Here is a 21224-nt window from a genome sequence, read left to right as displayed (position 1 = left end):
ATTCACCACCTACCACCTAACATCAATTCCATTCGAAACCCAATAATCTTATGGTAGGCTTTACGTTCGTGCCACCGATGACGTGGCGGTGAAATTTGCAGCCTTGTAAATATGATTAAGTATTCATAGATATCTCTCTTCCAAGGATTGGATTTTGTTACCTAAGATATTCGCTTCACCTTCCAATAGGGTCTTGTGTAATGGTTCGTTTTATGTAATTAACTAGCTCAGTTACTCAGCTCGCAACATAATTATGGACAGAAAATTGGGGAAATAATTTGAATAAATACAAACTTGGTTTCGCCTTCCAGTTCTTTGGCAATTTAGTCTTCCTTAGCAGCATCGGAAAATGGTCACGTCCTTCCTGATTTTCTGGTAGTTCTTTAATAGAAACAGTGTCATCCTGCAAAAAGTAGAACAATTGGTACGTCATGGTTCCACCGCATTCCTGATCGGTCTCATCCAGGATACAGTCAAACCTGGTCAAAATATTGATTCCTACATAGTTCCTATCATTTTTGTAGAAGCAAAAGAGAATACTTCAAAATCTTTCCTTGGAATTCCAAAAACCTCCTCAATTTATCGTCATCCGAAGGAGTCTTATTCATTTTATTAATATAATCGATTTTCCTTTGGGCAGTCACAGGATCAACTGGTGGTACCTCCGGTTCATTCAGTTCTATCCCTTGGCTTACGAGAAATTCCTAAAAGCGAAATGATTCCTATTTGCAGGTCATGTAATGGCATAATCCCCTAACTTACTTTTGTGTAATTATCGCAGTCAGTTGTATGGAAAACAATTCCATTCATTTCAATATCCATTCCGATGTTAAAGTCCTTCCATGAATAGTAATCGCCATTTGCATTTTTTGGTATTTTCCCTCGACGGATTAGACGTCCTTGTGGTATGCCGCTGTTCTGGGGTTGATTTTGTCGAATGAGTTCCGAGGGGGAATTTGTTAGAAACGCACAGGAATACTTACAACCACCTCCGGTTCCATTACTGTGATAGAATCGTCCTCCAGGAAGTAGATAATATTAACATGCCGAACTCGATAATGCTCTAATGGCGACTCAGGTACGCTTTGTTTGAAGAAAGCTTTGAAAGTTAAAGCTTTTTTGTCATAAAGGACATATTTTGGCAGGAAGGGCTTCACTTTTGGTCTCCTTAGTCTACCGTATGTAAGCACAGGATCATACCTACAGGTTAGAGTTAAAATTAGAAGCCAGTCTTTGCGATGTAGACAGAAGAGTATGATTATTTGATGATGGACAGCTCTTTAATGAAATAGGCCATTCGAAAAGGGCTGTCATTAGTATAACAGATGAATAGCTTTGGTTGTTACGAATCCAGCTATTGATTAATTGGTGGAGTTACACCTTGAAGTTTGTACTTTCCAACCGCTTACTATTTTATTCTATGTTAATCAATTGAGAGTTCTATTATCGAAATATTCAACCTGTAGACTTCAGCCATTTCGCTCCCTTGTAAAGACTCGATAATATTAGTTGGACTTACTGACGGGTATACATTAACATTGGGACCTTGTTGTCAACTCAGATTTATAGAAGCAGGAAATTATCCCAGCTCATCTTGCGTATTTGTGTTCACCTTCGTCTCCCCACTGTAGGATTATCACTTATAGAGCATTAAGTGTGATTATGATAACTGAAGCACAAGCTCATTTGGGGGTCGTTTACGATACGGGTAGTGGTGTCCCCAAAGTTCCCGAGCAAGTGGTGTTGACCCCCTATCTGGTAATATATTTGCGTCTTAGGTAGTAGCCTCTCGGTGAAAACCGAACTGAAAATGATACGCCGGGACACACCTTGTCGGCGTCCATGGGGTGATGTGAGTTCTGCCAAGGTGGTAGTTATGTGTATCAGGAGCCATTCCTTTCGGGACCAAGGTCGGGTAGTGTGCATTGGACCGATATTATTAGCTCGTGTTGCCCCAAGCGAGCGCTATTTCATCCGTGAGTTCTGGCGTCAGCTCAGCGTAGGTAAGCCTCAGGGAATTGGGGTAGGGCCTCTGTCATCGAGAGTCATTCGTTTCTGACTTTTGCGGCCCGTTGCACACGATGCGCTGGTAAAAACTTGTATGCAGAACAAAAATTATGTAACTGAAGAGGCGGCAACAAGGCTGAAATACTCGATGAGCCATTGGGAAGCGGCAATAAAGAAGAAGGGTCGTAAAGTGTTGCGGTACCCGGGACGGAGAAGGCAACCCAGACAGTATCACATAGTGCTCCTGTTCTCGAAAGAGGCGCAGGGAAAATCGCTGAAACTGTCCAGATGGCCAATATAGACTCGGATCACTATCTCGTTGGCATGGTGCTCCTAGCTCGAATAACAACACCACCCAGAATCCCCTCTGACAATCAAGTGAGTGTTAACACTGAAGCCATCCACAACACACCTCCGCTACACCTATAAGAGGGAAATGGATGCCGCAATAACCGCAGTCAACAGAGATCCTGGAGATGAAGCATCAACAAATGATCTTCACAATCACCTGAAGAACGTAATCATTGATACGGCCACAAACATATTTGGCCCCAGTCGCAAAAGGAGTCGGAACGGCTGGTTTGACGATGAATGTAAGTTATCAACGGAACGGAAGAATGCCGCATACCGAGTAATGTTGCATTCTTAAAGGACGCGGGCACGCGTGGAGACTTATCAAGAACTCCGTTGAGCGGAGAAGCGACTTCACAGGCGGAAAAAGGAAGCCTGGCAGAATCAACAGGTCTGTGAACTAGGAAAGTACAGAGAGAAACCACACCAGGCGCGGAACCAACTCAGCAGGATGAAGCCTTACACACCTCGATATCCTACCGAGACAAAGAGGGAAATGTGATTTTCGATAGAATGGGCATATTGGAGCGATGGGTTGAGTACTTTGATGAGTTACTGAACAACCAGAACATCGGCGAGTTGGAGGTCCCCCAACTGAAGACGACGGACAAATACTGCCACCACCAAATATAGGAGAAACAGTTCGTGCAATTCATCGGCCTAAAAATCAAGTCGCCAGAAGCCGATGGAATTACAGCCGCATTAGGTAAATATGGAGGCGACCAGTTACACCAAGTGGTCCATCAACTTGTGCTCAAGGTATGGGACAGCGAATCAATTCCTGACGACTGGCAAAGAGGCATTACCTGTCCCGTACATAAAAAGGGAGACATCACATAATGCAGCAATTATAGAGGTATCACGTTGCTGAGTACCATCTATAAGATATTCTCTGCTATCTTGATAGGCCGGATAGCCCCATACGCCCAGAACATCATACTAAAGAGGCTTTACTCCAGATCAGAGTTTTTCTTTGCGGCAAGCAATGGAAAAACTGCTGGAAGATGGACATCACTTGCACCATCTTCTCGTTGACTTTAAAGCCGTCTATGACAGCATAACACGACCATGACAGAATTCGGTGTCCTTGGGTGATGCTGAACAATGTGCGCGGCCAGATAAAAGCAGCAGGATCACTCTCAATATTATTCGACATCAACAATGGTCTAACCTGGCAATGGAGAAAGTCCACCCAACTAATGGCCTATGCTGACGATATCGACATCATGGGAAGAACGACCCGAGACCTACAAACTGCCTTTATCCAGATCGAGCAGGCGGCGATTGGCGCGAGATCTTGGGCTCCACATCAATGAAGGCAAAACAAAATATATGGTGGCAACGTCAGCACCAAAAACTAACCAACCAATATCAAACCGGATTGGTCAAATGGGAAGAATAAAGATAGGAGACTACAAGTTTGAGACCGTTGATAATTTCTCCTATGTAGGGTCGAAAATCACAACCGATAACAGCTACGACGATAAAATCCGCGCCCGGTTGTTGGCAGCCAACAGAGCCTATTTCAGCTTGCAAGAAAAATTGCGAACTCTTGACCGCGTTCGAGAGAAGAATCCTCCGAAGAATTTTTGGCCCCCCTACATGAGGATGGACGATTCCGTTGTGGTGGGCGGGTCTATAAGGGCAATATCTATGGTAGAAAAAGAAGACCAGGCAGACCCTGCTTGAAGTGGAGAGATGGCGTAGGCCAAGCAGGACGCCAGAAAGTCTTTAGGGATATCGAATTGGTGGAACTCGGCGCAAAACCGGGATATCTGGAGTTCCTTAAGGCACGCCTAGACCGGATACCGGTTGTTGCGCCGTTGATGATGAAAGGGAACGGGATAGTATTTCGTATTACAGGCGAACATGGGGAGCAGCAACGAAGACAGCAAAAAAATGTAAGTTTTATGAGGCGGCCAATGGACTACTGGGGGAGAAAGCTCTGCTGCTCTCTAGCAATCCGAGATTTTGACTGTTTTACAGAAAAGACCGAAGTAGAATAAGCCATCAAATGCGATTGTCCGGGGGTAAACAATGCCCGGATTGGTATCACCTCAGTGAATTCCTGACGTCAAAAACGCGCTGTGCTGGAAGTCACCGAAGAATACGCTGGGGACCTTGTTAATAGCTGGAAAATCAGAATTGGTTGGGTAATATCTAGGATATGAATTCATTGCCACCACCAAACGATTGCCTCCACCAAGTGTTACAGATATTCATATTATGGGCAAACGTCTACAACTTTTCGGGAACCTGACAAGACAGCGTGCTGCAAATGCGGCCAGGTAGGTCATTCACTTTATGCAAGGAAAAAGAGAGTTGCGTTCTATCTAGGGATCGTGGCACGGCTGATGAGACCACTGGACACGTTGCAGGCTCGGGACGGTGCTCAGCCTTCAGAGCACAACTGGAAAGAGCTAGGATTCGGTTAATATGACTCGCATCCAACCGATCAATATGCGCCCGAGTTGCCGCACTCATGAGTTGCTGCGGAGATAAAAGCTGATCTAGTGCTCAACATGGCATAGTACCGGAACAAAGACACAGCTTCATGACACCCCGACATATCACGTATCACTGCAATTGGGTTTTGGGACTGCACCACCTTAGGGTTCTTGGTCCAAAGCCAAGCGGAGGACTTTGTCTGGATTCGGTGTTTAGGTGTAATGTTTTCAGTGTGAATCTAACATCGAATAAGATGTCAAATTTTTGACACAGGCTTCATGCCCTGATGGATGCTATCTTGGGCACGGAGGAGCGGATCCTGGTCTGGGTAACTTTAATGGTAGACCTGACTCCAGAGGGGAATAAGTTCTTGAAATGGCGACGAGTACCAACACCGGATCCACTCGGAAGTTCCGGGGCTCAGGCTGTGATGGAAGCGTTCCCGACGTAACTTCAGAATTGATGGACGGGTGGCGAGTTCTGTGCATTTATGGGGGTGATGACGCTGCAGCTGACACTGTCCTAAACTCAAGTAAGAACCTGATAATGACGGCCAGTGGAGTTTCCATGGCCAGAAGGGCAGCCAGACGTCGACGGTTGGTGCTTCTCATAATGCTTGATGTCCGAAATTCCTTTAATTCCCCAATACAAAAAGACATTCTGGGTACACTCGACAATACTTTCCACATGGCAAGCTATGTCATTCGGATATTGGTGAATTATCTCAAAAACCGCTCCCTGCTCTATGAGACGTTTAATGGTCAGAGATGAAAGGAGGTCATGTTGAGGGTAGCACAATCATCCATCCTAGGGCCGAACCTTTGGAACACTTCTTACGATAGTAAGCTAAGATTTGGCATGCCAAAAGAGTCACGGCTTTTTGGTCATGCAGATGACTTTCCGGCGCTTGTTGCGACTTGGCGTATTGATACGACGGGTAAGCGGAAGAATTCATAGATAATTTTTTTTTTGAGCAAATCAAAGCTGCTGCGAACAAGGTTGCATCTGGAGTTTCTGCTTTCAGTCGACTAATGGCAAACATTGGGGGTCCTACGGCTAGCGGGTGATGTCTTCTACTCCACGGCGCAGAGGTATTGGCCAATAATCTTGGGAAAAAAATATATCATAAGCGCTTTGCGCGGGGAGTTTTATGGGTGGCATCTTCCTACCGCAATGTCCCTGATCTCCGTTGCCCTTCTTTCTAAGGAGAGTAAATTCGTATACGGGGGGGGAGGTAGTTGCTCGTGAAAGCGGCAACATACACTAAATGAGTGGGAACTAATTTGGTTGGCAACGTAGGTGCGTGACTGAATCAAAATTATGGCGAGACTGCACGCACGACTTGCATGACAGCATCCAATATGGAAATTCCTGTTCTGAAACCGATCTGCCTCGTGAATAAATCTCCGGAACCATATATCGCTTTAAAGAGTCTATTCCTGATGAGATTTTTAAACATTTTCAACGTGCCATCTGCCAAATGCTGTGAAAAACTAGTCTATATTCCTCTGCTGGTATACCATCGGGTCCGCACGCCTTCTTGTTTTTCATACAGAGAACTGTCACTTCCAACTGTTTTATAGAGAAAAATAGACAACCGGTGCCTTTCGCGCTGCTGTCATCAATCGGTACTGGATGTACAGGGAATAGAATACGGTCCATCTTCCTGGTCTTAAGTGAGCAGGGTTTCCGCAGAGGCCTCACTTTGTGGGTTACCAGTTTATAACTGAGTCCATAAAGATTCCCATTTACCTCGTTGATTAGGTCAATGAACTCCTTCTGAAGCTCCGTAATTTCCGCCGTCCACTAAGACGTAGAAGGTTTGCCACGTCTTGATGCTTTCCTGGGTATGAAAACTCGGCATGCTGTCTTCATCTGGTTCATAACTAAATTTATGACAGTATCAGCTACAGGAGTGCTCTCCAGTATGCCTCCAGATGCACTAGGAGCCTCGACAAAACGTGCTCACTTTCCAGACGTTCTACGCATAGGAAGAGGGGGACACTGAGAGAATTTGGCATGTCTAAGGCTTCCCCTAACTAGAACCTGCCTCTTCATGCCTAAGAACCATCGAACTTGCGTCGAAACTCCGGCATCGTCTCAATCGGTATTAGATTGAACCGTTACTCCCAAAAGCCGAATGCAGACAAAGCTATCCCCTCTGCCTTGCGCAAGAACCCTAAGACAGGCGTTGTTCCGAATCTAGATGACAGCGATTCCTGTGCCGGCACTGTTGACTGATGTGACCAAGATCAGCTATCATCTCCGCAGCGAACTGCGTTAGCAACTCAAGAGCGGTTGCACATCGGTGCATATTGATCTGTATGATAGGGATCATGTTAACTGTGTTCTGGCTCTATCCAATTCTGCTCGAAAGACAGGATATCCCCCGAACCTGCAGTATGTGCAGCACTCTCATCAGTTGTGCCACGATGCCTGCATAGAACGCAACTCTTCTCTTCGTTACACGTATCCGCTTTACGATCTACCTAATGCTGCAGCTTGCTGCCCTTCTGTCAGGTTCCAAGCAAGTCGCAGATGTGTGCTCATAATGTAACTATCTTTAACAATTGGATGCACTCCCTCCCAGAATTCGTATCCTATATATCTCCCAATTCTGATTTTCACGCTGTTAAGATGTTTTCTCGTGTGTCGAGCAAACTCCCGAGAATTGGTAGGGGAGATACCAATCCGGACAGTGGTTACCTCCGGACATTCGCACTTGATGGCTGCTTAGATCCTTTCTGTGAGACAGTCAGTATCTCGGATTTTCAGAGAGCGTGTTTGTTCTAGGTTAGAAACCAGAGGTTTCTCTGCCAATAGTCCCTTGATCGTTTCACAGCACTTAGCTTTGCTTGATGTGTACGGACCTAATTCGACGGGAACTCCAACACCCCCCTTTTTCCGTATGGAAAACACTTCTGCTCCCCTGTTTTCGGACTTGATCCTGTAATGGAACTTGCGGGTGCTTGTGCAAAGGTTCCGCATTAGTTTAATAAGCAGAGCTGACGGTCTAGTCCTCCTTCATCTCGTGACGTTTTCTTTTGGGTGTTCCACCATTTGTGTCCGCTTTAATCTAAGCAGAGGGTTTTCTGCGGAGGTTATGGTAGCTTCCAGGGATTTAGGAAGGTTGGCGCCAAGAAGAGTTGACTGGTAAGAATTTTTTAAAGATTAGTATTGCGTTACGTCCGGCAACGCGGAATAGGTTGAAGTACGGAATATAATTTCTTAAAGGATCAATATTCTTAGTTTCGGTTCGCCGAGAAGCAGTTTTAACATGTTCCTGCGTACTTGACCAACCATGGAGTTAATATTTAACTCAAGGATTAATTCAGTTTAATCCAAAGATACTGACATCGTGGACATTTTTGCGTCGCACTAACATTTGTATAAAATTGGAAGGGTTTCTCGAGGATGTTTCAGTTGGTAGGGTCCATTGTAAATAATAAAATTATAGTGCCGCTGCATATATGATTGCTACAATGATATTTATCTAGGATGAATGGGAAAGGGAGGATTCTTCTTGCTTGTTTCGCACTTACGCATTTGTCAAGCCACGCTGGTGATGACTTAGGCTTTGAGATTCTCGGCGATCTTCTGTGCCGAGTATTTCATCATCATCATCAACGGCGCAACAACTGGTATCCGGTCTAGGCCTGTCTTAATAAGGAAGTCCAGGCATCCCGGTTTTGCGCCGAGGTCCACCAATTCGATGTCCCTAAAAGTCTGGTGTCCAGACCTATGCCATCGCTCCATCTCAGGCAGGGTCTGCCTCGTCTTCTGCCGAATATATGTGGATGCGAATATGGATGATGTGCGCGGTAGTTTTCTTCGATACAAGCGAGTAGGTGAAGTATTTTGTCTTGTTGTGTTTTTGAGGATCTAATTTTTTGAACTAATTCTTTGAACCTTTCCAGAGAATACACGACAGCAATAGGACATTTCAATTGTACTGAAATGAGGTGCTAGGTTTGACTCTTGTAGCGGTGCAAGTTATCTGTTTCTGTATCGTGATAAGTGTGGCGTTGCTTCGTGAAGCTAGGTCGTTTAATTGTACCTCAGACTGTCTGTAGTCATCATATTAATTATCCTCGTATTTCCTCGATTTGCTAGATAAACACTATGTCATTATCGACTAATGATTAGCTGATTCTTTGCGCTGAAAGGACGGTTTGAGATTATACTTTAGTTGACAGTCTTGATTGATTATGCTTCAGTTTAAGATTGCATAATTCGGCTAGCCCTCACACGAAATCCTCGCAGTGGTCGCTGGAAACCTTCTTCGAACGGGACCACAGAGTGTGAGGGCGGGTTAGGAGTAGGCTCATCTAACTGAAGAAGATCTGTTTGCCTGCTGGTCGGCTGCCAAATGGATCTGGTGAGATGAGGAACTGAAGCAACAGCCTGAGCATCGTTTGTATTGGAAAAGGTGTTAACAGGACCCCAAGCGCAGGTAGAACAGCATACGCCGAGGGTTACATGGCCAATGTGGAACTTGGTCTTTAGTATGTGAATTTTGAATACCTTAGGCACTTTCAGTTTCAAATAAGACTCTTACCGTGGTGGTCGGGCTAGTCACGGTGAACATTTTTCTCGGATTACTCATGAGACCAAGACATGGATTCACAAAAGAAAAATATAGAATGGAGGCATCTAGTCAGGAAACGATAGCCGTCGACGGTCTATGCTGAAGCCAACAACTTCCAGGAGCGAAGCCACAGGTAGACTAGTGGTTTTCAGCTTGGAAACCATTGCCATCAAGCTGGAAGTAGCGAGTACCAGCCATAGTACTTCTAATCCGAAACCGTCGGCGCCAGGGGGCTGACAAGAGTGTCGGTCACTCAAAACCAGTAAAGAAGTGGAGGTCCACTGGAGTTCTACTCAAAACCCAGAACCAGAAGGGTATATATACTCTGTGTAAAATTGGGAAAAGTACGGAGGCCGAAGCTGTCGACAAGCGGGATGAAAAGGACCTCGTTAAATATCGGGCAATTGTAGAGAAATACATCAACAACAACAACAGGTCCCTTCAAGTACAATCGATCTAAAGATGAGGTAAAACTGCAACACAAATGGAGAAGACTATGCAAGCGTTGAGACGCCAACCAACCTCTGCAAACAGGGTAAGCAGCAACAGTCGGCCGACGAGGCGAACTGTGAAAACCTTTGGCGACCTGGCCTGGAGTCACTTACGGGTGGCGTTGCGCATGGGAACACGGAGATGTACCCCCTGCTTTGATTCCTTTCAGGTGTTGAAGCCTGTTAGCCCGTAAAGTTCAAGGTGATCCCATAGGATAAGCTTACTATTAGACCGGTTCTCGCATCTTGCTTCTGAACATCCGATGGGTTAAGGATAAGCTGGTGCAATCTTCCCTCCTTCAAAATCATAGGAATTACATGGATGATTAGGGTGTTATCCAGAAGGAGACACTCCTGGTGTGCAGGCAATCTTTTCAGTTCCGCCTATATGGTGAGTGCCTGGAGGCGCTGGAAAAGGTGGATTATAAAGTGTGGTTTGGACAAGAACGCAATGGTGAAAGTGTTCCGCACCACAAAACTGTACGATGACCCAGTTGACGCAGCCAACGAAATGTTGCAGGAGATGAAAATCAACGGTCCAACGGGGACTAACGAATCCTTCCACGTAGGCAGATTATGTTGAGGGAGCTGACCTGTTGGTCTTCCTTTTAGAGTACTCCTACGTCTCGAATCATCACAGGGCTCCAAAGAAAATATTACAGTTTATTCTACAGCATAAGAGACTCTGATCGGTATAGAGACAGTGCACCAACTTTTATTGAACCAGCTCGGAGAACTATGACGGTTGGGAGGATGTCGTTGATATCGCCCTTTTAAACGACAATTGGATTTTTAAGGTGAAAAACTGGAGAGTGTCTGACGAGAGATTCTTCTGAGATCTCAGTTTAGATCTCGCTGCGAAGGTCTTTAAGAGACCCCAGGAGGTGCTCCTGGAGGAAGTTGGGTGAAGTTATCGAGAAAAAAATTTTTCAGTATACAAATTGGTAAGATTGGTACAACAGACGAACTGAAGTCAGAGGTCATGGCTCAAGAAAAGACATTCGAAACCTCCTTCAAAGGATCGTGCCCTGCTAAATGCAGCAAGAAGACATTGCCCAGCCTCAGGAAGTTGATCACGGAGGTCTTCTACATCTGCCAGAGGAACAAACGTTGGCAGCCATACAAGGACTGTCTGAAAAAGTCGTCGTCAGTCGGTTATCAAGACTCTCAACAGGCGGTCCTGGTGGGACTATTACCAGAACATTGAAAGCTCCAGCAAGTCGGCGAGGCTCAGTAAGATTGTGTCCAAGGAGCATTGGAGCCCATCTTTTCTTAAAAAGTCGGAAAGCTGCTGAACGGAATCTTCTGATGAAACTTTGGTGCTGCTGGTTCAGACGTTATAAACAGCTTGTTTGCATATAAATCTCTTGGCCTAGGTGGTGTAATGCCAGTCATGCTACAGAAGCAGCAAGATAGGGTTGTGTCTTGATGCTTTTCATCACCAAGACAAGGATACCCGAATTCCACCTCCCCCGGCCAAATGAACAAAGATTTTTCCTGCAATGTAAAGTATCTGGGTGTAATCCTGGATGCTAAGTCAAATTGGATATGAGGAGGAACATAGAACTGAGTGCTAAGAAAGCGTATAGCGGATCTTTGCAAGGAAGTGGGGTCTCCGGGTGAGGATGGTTCTTCGGATGTACACGGCGGTGGTTCGCCCTATCTTGACGTATGGTGTTAGGCACTGAGCGAAAACTACAATAAAACGAAACTTAGTAGGAATCAAATGACCGCGTGCGTAAGCGCTACCGAGGCTCTGTAGTCTTGACTCTTGATTCTTGAACTCTGGGGATTCTCTACGAACTACGCTTCACGGAAGCCGAGCTTGACGAGGAACTTTGCTGTGGGCACGGTGGAAGCCCGACGGCATATTCAAGAAGTTTTGTAGATTCGGTGCAGAATTTTCTCAGAAACGGGTCTTGCGGTCTCCCAGGATTCACCAATGTGCTCCAAGCGGAAGTGCTATTGTATGGCGATATTGGAAGCCTGTTGATGGCTGGAGCGTGATTCGAGCTCTAAGCTTAACATAGTCATTTTGTGGTGACATCCTCCAGGCTGGTGGTGCAGTGCTGTGACGCGCAGAAGATGAGAATGAGTGGAGTGACAGACTGGCCAGGCGGAGCTCTGTTCTTGTCAGCCCCTAGGTGGGTGCAGTATGTGTCCCGCTGGCGATTGTAAGGATAGAATCTACTCGCAATACTTAGCAGCCGTGACCTTCAGATGGCGAAGTCTTAGCACCTGCGTCTAGTCAAGGAGGATTTTTACCGCTTATAAAAAGAGCCGATTGCAAGAGCTCTTGTGCCAGACGCGTGCGCAGTCACTAATCGAACTTACCTCTTATATGGTGAACAACTTCACAGGTTTTTGACAAAATGGTATCGCTCACAAAATTTTCCATATTTTGCACTTCACTATTATACATCAAATATTTTGATCCATGAACTGTTCTACTTACATAGCGACATTATCAGACTTTGGGAATGCTATAGACTGCTCTGGTGGTGGATCGTCCCCGATTCCTGGAATAGGAGATTTCGGAATGGCATATCCGTTTACCAGATTGAAAGTTTGCGGAACGCGATAATTGGTCTTGAATCGATTTTCAAAATCGAGTCCTGGCAATTTAGGGAGTCCTTCGGTATTCATGTTCTCTTATAAAAATTATGTAAAGAGCAATTATTATAGCAAAATAAATTTTTGAATAAAAAGTTTTGTAAACGCACAAAATGACAACAACGTGACAAATACATTGGATTTGGTTGAGTTTAGTTTTTGTTTACTGAATTTCCTTTGTAACTAGGGAACTGAGGTGGTTGTCAAGAGGAAGTTTGGGGGAGTGAATTTGGTTGTATAGGAGGACTATTGCACACGATTCGAAGTACAGGACCGCAGGAATGACTGAATATCCTTGAACTTATCTAGATCGTCCTTTAAATTTGAACTCAGAGCTTTAGGAAGGAATTCAGGATTTAGATTTGCGCCCACTGGGTATCTCCAATGTTAGATATCTTCATCCTGTTTATTTGTTTGATTCAAAAAACGTTTGTCAAGTCTGGGCAACTGAGCTATTGACCCCTCTTGGCTTTACAATTTTAGGCAGGGGTTAGCCGGAATATAAAGAAGTTTGTTTTTGTGAGACAGTCCTTTGACATCATTTCTATCTCAAGAGATAATGCCAAAAACTGTTAAACATTCCTTGTTCAGGATGTAACTACTACATTCAGCGTAATTTACATTTGGTTGGAATTGGAAAAAAAGCCTACGTCCTGTAAATCGGTGATATGTACTGGTCGGTGCTTAATTAAACTGACCGCCTTTTTTGCTAGGTACAATCCTTCTGGTTCCACCATGCGCCCGAGTGAAACCTTGATTGCAACATTGACATACACTGTATCAATTCGCTCGTTAATCCATTACAAATCAGTTTTGCAAATAAATCCTTTAATTACATTTCAGCACGATGTTCGTCCGTTTCGGGAAGCAGATAATAAGTGCAAAAGTTCGTGCTGACTCCAGCATAGCGTCGAGGCGACTATCAACGTTCAGGTAATGTGAATAAATTTGATTGCTTCGCCTGAGTGAGTACAAAACGTATGTAACTATTTTTTTTTCATGGCTGATTTATTTGGGGAAACCTACAGCAATTTAATCGATGTTCATCCAGATGTTCGAATTGCATTAAATTCCAATCGACCGGTTGTAGCGCTGGAATCGACAATTATCACGCACGGAATGCCTCAACCGCAAAATTTGGAAACAGCTTTACAAGTGGAGGATATCATCAGAAGCCAGGTAAGTTCACCAGCTTATCATTAATGAGGGAATATAAAGGGTTCAAAATAAAGGTTCAGAATAAAAGGGACAAGGAAAGGAAGGAGGAAGCTTTTTAAGGTTTTGTTTGCAAAAAAAAACCTTATTAAAATCGACTCAATGTCTGTCTGTCTGTCTTTTTTTGGCTGGGGGAAATTCATCATGGATACGCATCTGGAATCTAAGCACGCATGCCAGACTCTTACCGACTAAAATCTCCCATATTTTCTTCACACTCTCTTCGCGGGACCACCGTTTCGGTATTGCTTCGCGGGGCTGTTCAGTTCTTAACTGTTCACTCTAAACGAGCGTCGCACACATTGTGGGCTCGGGATGATGTCCGATCTTCAGGGCAGAATTGGAGAGGGCTAGGGTGCGAACTCCATGATTCGCATTTTGCAAATTAACATGCACCGGAGTGCAGCCGCTCACCAGTTGCTAGCACAGTTCGTTGCGGAAGTAAATGCTGATCTAGTGCTGATTAGCGAGCAATACCGAAACAAGGACCCGTTCTCATGATATCTCGACTTATCGGGCATCGATGCCATCTGGGTTCGGGACAAAGTTTGACTTCGTGTTCTTGCCGAAGGCCGGGGGGACGGGTTTGCTTGGATCCGGGGTTTAAGGATAACGTTTTTTAGCGTTTACCTGACACCGAACGAGACGATGTGGGACTTTCGGTACCGGCTTAATGCTCTGGAGGGCGCCATTTCGAGCACAGAGGGACGAATCCTGGTAGGCAGTGATTTCAATGCCAGGACCCTTGAATGGGGCATGCCCCAGTCAGACTCCAGAGGGAAACGGATTCTGGAAATGGCATCGAGAACCGGGCTCGTATTTTTAAACACCGGATCCACCCCAACGTTTCGGCGCCCAAGTTGTGAAGGAAGCATTCCTGATATCACTTTTGCGTCGGAATTTCTGGCATCATCGGTGGACGGGTGGCGAGTCCTAGATGAATTCTCGGCAAGTGATCACCAGTACATCGTGTTCGAAGTAGTTGACGCTATTTGCCGGCGAGTACCAACGTGATGCTCCCCCTGCCTGTGGAATGTCGCGAGGGTGAACATTGGGAAGTTTATCGAAGCTCTTGGAGCAGGCAGAGCCGCATTGGAGGGCGCTCCGGGGGGTGGTAGTGTCGCAGCTGACACCGTCGTAAATTCAGTGATGAATCTGATAACGACGGTGTGTGAGGCTTCCATGCCCCCGAGGGGCCCCAGCCACGACAAGCCTTCTATGTACTGGTGGACGGCAGAAATTGCCGAACTACGGAAGGAGTGTCATAAGGTTCGCCGTTTGGCACAACGTTTGCACGCCAACGAAGAGGCATGTGCCATAAAGGCACAATATATTATAGATCAGCAAAAGGGAGACTCCGCAGCACTATAAATAAAAGCGAAGCTCGCGGCTGGCAGAATCTTGTTAATAAGGTGAATGAGGACCCGTGGGGACTATAAGCTTGTCACTTGGAAAATCGGGGTTCTGCGGAAGCCCTGCATACTGAGCACCGATCAGATGGACCGCATTGTGCGGGCATTGTTTCCCAGACACCCTGTACGGGTTGATGTAAATAGCGCGGAAAGAGTGGTGGATTGCCCCCTTTTCACAATGAGAGAGCTCGAAGAAGCGGTTCTCACTATGAAAAACAGGAAGGCGCCAGGTCCTGATGGCATCCCGGCGGAAGTTTACAAACTGGTGTTCCGCCAACGACCAGAATTACTGCTTGAAGTGTTCAACGTCTGCTTGAAGAAGGACATTTTTCTATGTCGCTGGAGAGTGGCCAGACTCGCGTTGATCAGTAAGAGTAAAGGAGACCCGGAGCTCCCGTCTGCATACCGACCGCTGTGTATGCTTGACACGGCCGGAAAAGTGCTCGAGAAGCTCATCAGGGGTAGACTTGCTGAAGCGATCCGTGCTACCGGGGACTTATCCGCAAGGCAGTTCCGGTTTAGAACAGGGAAATCTACAGTGGATGCTGTTATGGAGGTCGTAGATGCGTTTAATCGAGCCGAGGCACACAGCCGCCGATCTCGACGGATAGTGCTCCTCATAACGCTTGATGTCAAAAATGCCTTCAATTCCGTAATATGGACAGATATGCTAGGCACACTAGAGAACTCCTTTCACGTGCCAAGCTGTCTCTTGCGGGTATTGAGGGATTATCTGAAAGACCGCTCCCTGCTCTATGAGACGCTAGAGGGCCAGAGGAGGTTGGAAATCACGTCGGGAGTAGCACAGTGATCCATCCTAGGGCCGGACTTCTGGAACGCTTCCTACGATAGTCTGCTGAGACTCGATATGCCTGAAGAGTCGCGCCTGGTTGGTTATGCAGACAACGTTGCGGCACTTGTTGCCGGACGCACTGTTGAACAGGCGCAAAGCAGGCTTGGCATATTGATGCGACGGGTAAGCGGATGGATGACCGCTTGAAACCGTGAGCACCTGGAAAAAAACGAAGTAGTCATTCTGACCAGAAGGAGAATCCCGACCATGCGTCCCATATCGATCGGCGAGTTGGCTATAGAGTCAAAACCAGCGATTAAATACTTGGGTTTAATGATCGACTCGAAGATGAGCTTCTTCGAGCAAATCAAAGCAGCAGCGGACAGGGCTGCAGCTGGAGTCGCGACCTTAAGTTGGCTAATGGCGAATGTCGGGGACCCCATATCAACTAGGAGACGTCTCCTCATGGGAGCAATGCAGTCCGTCCTTCTCTATGGTGCGGAGGTATGGGCTGATGCTCTTGACAAGGAGGTGCATCGTAAACGCCTCGCTCAAGTGCAGAGGCGGGGAGCTTTGCGAGTGGCGTTTGCTTATCGCACCGTCTCCGAACCGGCTGTGATGGTGATTGCGGGAGTGATCCCCGTTGCCCTCCTTGCCAAGGAGCGCAAAGCTATCTACCGCCCTAAGGGCGAAAACTTAAGAGAAGTGGTTGCCCGTGAGAACGTCAATGCACCCTTAGCGAATGGCAACTTTCTTGGCAAAATGAGCCAAGGGGCAGGTGGACTGCGCGGCTCATCGACAAATTAGACCCATGGTTGAACAGAACGCACGGTGAGATTGATTACTTCCTTACCCAACTTCTAAGTGGGCATGGAGGTTTTCAGTCTTACCTGCACAGGATTGGGAAGGCGCGATCTCCTGATTGTGTGTTCTGCAATGGAGTGGCGGATGTCGCTGAACACACCTTTTTCTCTTCCGAGAGGTGGGACGGCCTCCGCCAGCAGCTTTATGCAGCCGCAGCCCTCTCCAGACAACATTGTCAGAGAGATGCTGAAGAACGCTGGCAGCTGGAATCGTGTTGCGCATTATGTTCGGGCTCTTGTTATTACGAAGAAGATTGAACTCGACCGGCAGAGGGATCGGACGGTAAGGGGTTCTCGGAACTAACAACAACTCCCTTCCTCCCCTCTCCTCCCGTTGGTGAAAGGAATTCCCTGACTTGAAGGCTCCCAAAGCCAGGAGTGCGGGAGGGGGGCGGGCTAGCCCGAAGTAATGTGTCAAACAGTTCCAGGCTAGTTCTCTGATGCGGGAGTCCAACACTTTGTGCGTAAACGCATTCACCTACTCTACTGCTACAAAAAAAAAAAAATTCTAAACGAGCTGTTACCCCTTTGCGTGTCTCCGCTGTACTTCTGCTGATTTAGTTGCTGGTGGATCCGTTTCACAATTGCAACTGCCGCGTCCCGTGTTGTATTGGATTGCACCATGTACCTTATCAGATTTTCCACCGTTAAACGGGTATTTAGCTCTGTTCCAAGCTTTCTCCTTGAGCTTTTAAATCTGGGACAGGTGAAGAAAACGTGTTCTGGATTTTCGGCTGTTCCTTCACAAGTATGACAATTGGGCGCTTCATCTAGACCGAACTTATAAAGGTAACTCCTGCATCCACCGTGTCCGGTTAAGAACTGAGTCAGATCGTAACTCGTCTCACCGTGGTTCCGCATAGTCCACATGCTTATGTCTGTGATGAGGCTGTGTGTTCACCGGCCATTATCCGCCTGGTCCCATGCTGTTTACCATGCAGCTAGTGACCGCAAACGCTCACTTTGCTTGATTAGGCTTGCTTCCTGATTTTCGTACAGACGACTTGCCTCATCGGTTAGAATATCGACCGGGATCATCCCCGCAATCATGCATGCCGCCTCATAAGATGTTGTTTGGTAGGCGCAACATGTTCGGAGAGCGCTTAATCGATATGCAGCTTGAAGTTGTCTGCGATTTTCTCCGATTTTTATCGCCGACGCCCATACTGGTGCTGCGTATAAAAGTACAGAGCTGACGACTGGCGATAAGAGTAATCGTCGACTGTGCTTCGGGCGGCCTACATTTGGAAGAATCCTTGCCATTGGTGAGCTGATTGTCGCCACTTTCTGCCCAGTAAGCTTTAGGTGGGGTTTAAATCTCAGCTTGGAGTCGAATATTACTCTCAGGATTTCAGCGATGGCCTACCCTCTCTAAGGTTTGTGATCAAAAGAACAAAAAGGGGAATTTGCGGGCCAACAGATTAGATGATCCTCTGGTGTCTGTGAAGTAAGCAATTTACTTGTACTAAATAACTTCAGGTTGCGAAGGCGAGGATTTTGCCCCCCTATAACCAGATTTGATAGGGAGAGTATTTAGGTCAGACGCATTAAAATGCATGCAGGATTACAGCGGTTTGCACAATGCACTGGCCTAAAGAAGACTTGCCGCCAGACTCAGTATATCCTACGATTCGCATCGTTAGGGAATACAAGTATCACAGTGAAACAGATGAACTACCCTCTGTAGAGATCAGAATGGCAAAGTCATCAGTGACGCAACTCAAGTAAAAGCAATATGGGTTCAATATTTTCAAAACCTCTTGAACCCAACGACGACACGTTTCCACCTATTTGTCATTTAGGATGACTTAAACGGAGAACAAGTGGCCACAACCCCAACTTTGTATGAAGTGGAGGCAGCTTTTTTAATTTAAAATTACATAAATCTCCCGGAATCGATGGTATCCCAGCCGACCTCTTTAAAGAAGGGAGAACAGAGCTCACCAGTCGAACGTACCAATTAATCAGCAGAATCTGGACAACCGAACAAATACCTGACGATTCGAGGAAAAGTGTATTTTGTCCAGTGTACCAAAAGAGTGATCGTCTGCGTTGCGAAAACTACAGGGGACCTCATTGCTGTGCACGCGCTATCAGGTACTGACGAATATAATCGAACAACGAAGCTCGTTCGGCTAGTGAAAGTCACAATGGTTAACAACGAGGGCCAGGTAAAAATCCAAAATGAACTGACACAAAACTTTCTTATATTGTGTCAGGACTTAGGCAAGGGGATGGTCTCACCTCCAGCTTCTTTAACTTGGTGCTTAAATACGTCATCAGGAAAGTGGCCTCAGGGGGTACCAGAGGTACATTACTGGTAAAATCTGCGTCACTGGTGGCGTACTCATACGACTTGGATATTCGATGCTTTGTGCGAAGGATCGAGAAAAGTACGCAGACGCAATAAACTGCGCATCTACAAGATATTAATTAGTCCCGTGCTACTGTATGGTTGCGAGACGTGGACCTTGGCGAAAATAGCGTAGAAGCAGATCGATATTTTCGAGAGAAAAGTCCTGCGAAAGATATTCGGACCGTAGAGGAAGAAAATGCCTGGCGAATTAGGGACAACTCATAATCCGGAAATGGCAATGGTATTGGCGAACGAATGCACGAAGGAGGGAGTCCAAAACCAAAAAAGAAGCGAAGAAAATGCTAGGAGGAGTCAATGGGCCCAGATTGCAGATCAATTCTAAGATTTTCTAACTGAAGGACGCGGTGTTTGGATCGAGATAATTGTGGGCGATGTATCCGGGACCCATCGAAGAAGCTGGAGGTAGGAGGGAGAAACCCTTAGGAACTTACCTGGTGACTGCCCAGCCTTAGCTTGGACCAGGTTACGGACAAAATTCTTTGGGAACCTTAAAGAGGCCTCTGGTTGTAGGGTGGGGGAGCTGATATCCTTTATAAGCGTTATGGGCTAGCTTTGAGTATCTAAGCGATCTAAATTTTATTTCCTTTCCTTCCTTCCTTCCTTGCCATAGCAGCTACGATCTGGAGAAGTGCATGGTATCAAAATGGCGCCCCACAGCGCTAATTGGGCTCCTTGGAGTGGCTATTGATTCCTATCTAAGCTATCCATGAGTGCAAAAAGAGTTAATATACTGATAGTGTTTACTTATCACTTTGCTCTGATGCTACAAATTAAGGAAAATCGCTGTTCCTTATCTGATCTATTCTTTCTTTTGCAGAATGTAATCCCTGCGACCATCGCAATCATCAACGGAAGAGTTAAAGTTGGATTAGATAAAAATGAGTTAAATAATTTGGCTAGTCTGGGTCCTGAAATGGTTTTCAAATGTTCGAGAAGAGACTTGGGATATGTTTTAAGTAAAAAACTTTCAGGAGGCACTACTGTAGCCGGAACATCAATTATCGCTAATATGGTTGGAATCAGGGTATTCGCGACTGGAGGAATTGGTAAGTTTGATTATAAATTTTTGGTATGAAAGGGCTCCTCATCTAGCTTTTTGACCAAGCTCAATTTTGAAGAAGCTAATTTTCAGGCATTTGTCTTGATTTTGTTTGCGACTTTTTCTTCTTCACTTGCAAAATAGATCAAACTAGACCAGTTTGACTCCGGCAATAGATCTCTTTAATCTACTGTAGATACTTGAGATTCGATTACTCTTTGAGTGTAGCCTTGCTGGTCGGATCCTCTCCAAGTTAGACTTATTTTAGAACGGAGACAAATGCACTCTTGACAGACAACCTCTAAATCTTTATTGACAGTATTGAATCCGGAACCTTTAGATTTGTCAGCGGCTTTTCCTTTCATAGCAGCTCCGGTCATCCTCATCCCTCATTCCCCTGATGTTGGATTGCTTCTGACGACTACGTGCGCTCTCTTCACCTGGGAGCCGGTTTCTGACAGACTGCTAACTGAAAGATTCCGGTCCAGGTTAAGGAGCATCACAATTGTGCGATGTTATGCACCAAAGGAGACTTCCAATATAGTGCAAAGTCCTGGGGGTTTAACGTGAGTGCCTGCCGTGAAGGCTTAATCCCACAGTCCTCTTCGGACACGGATTGATTTTGGGACTACAATCAGAGCCCCGCCATGCAAGCACAGCGTTCCTGGTTTATACTGAGTGCAGGCTTAGCATTCATACCAGTGGATGCGAGGCCTATCTAACACCTCTGCCGCAACTAAGGGGTACGACACCCGAGTTGTACAGTGCAACTCCACGCTTGAGCTCCGAGGAGCTCTGTCCGCGATGTAGGCATAATCACAACCACCATGAAACTCCCACTAGGGGGCCAACTGCAAATAACCGGGCTGAGAACACATTCGCCAGGAATTCTCCTGGAGCATATGCTCTCAGAGGGCCATCCCGGTTCCCATGGTACCAGATAACCTCGGGTGAGGCTTCGTGGCAGAGCCATTTCAGATGAGTTCCTTGCAGACTCGGGTCTGATCGCTCTCCTTGAGTACGGAAG

At 46.1% G+C, this 21224-nt stretch overlaps 2 protein-coding genes across 2 annotated transcripts in view; one reads left to right on the top strand and one right to left on the bottom strand.

Annotated features, from left to right (window-relative positions):
- The window catches only part of LOC119660412 (EF-hand domain-containing protein 1-like), a 31435-nt gene extending 18792 nt beyond the window's left edge, over window positions 1–12643 (bottom strand). The window contains exons 1-5 of the mRNA XM_038068951.1: window positions 12341–12643; window positions 984–1200; window positions 763–918; window positions 541–704; window positions 295–479 (exon numbers count right to left, since the gene is read on the bottom strand). Of these exons, the coding sequence (XP_037924879.1) occupies window positions 295–479; window positions 541–704; window positions 763–918; window positions 984–1200; window positions 12341–12531 (913 nt within the window). The 5' untranslated portion in view covers window positions 12532–12643. The remainder of the gene's footprint in view (window positions 1–294; window positions 480–540; window positions 705–762; window positions 919–983; window positions 1201–12340) is intronic.
- Window positions 1–21224, top strand: part of LOC119660011 (pseudouridine-5'-phosphate glycosidase) — a 68435-nt gene that overhangs the window by 18985 nt on the left and 28226 nt on the right. The window contains exons 2-4 of the mRNA XM_038068390.1: window positions 13342–13431; window positions 13527–13677; window positions 19976–20204. Of these exons, the coding sequence (XP_037924318.1) occupies window positions 13346–13431; window positions 13527–13677; window positions 19976–20204 (466 nt within the window). The 5' untranslated portion in view covers window positions 13342–13345. The remainder of the gene's footprint in view (window positions 1–13341; window positions 13432–13526; window positions 13678–19975; window positions 20205–21224) is intronic.

Source organism: Hermetia illucens, chromosome 6 (assembly GCF_905115235.1).
Source record: "Hermetia illucens chromosome 6, iHerIll2.2.curated.20191125, whole genome shotgun sequence".
Lineage (NCBI taxonomy): Eukaryota > Metazoa > Arthropoda > Insecta > Diptera > Stratiomyidae > Hermetia > Hermetia illucens.
This window is presented reverse-complemented; position numbering and strand designations above follow the sequence as displayed.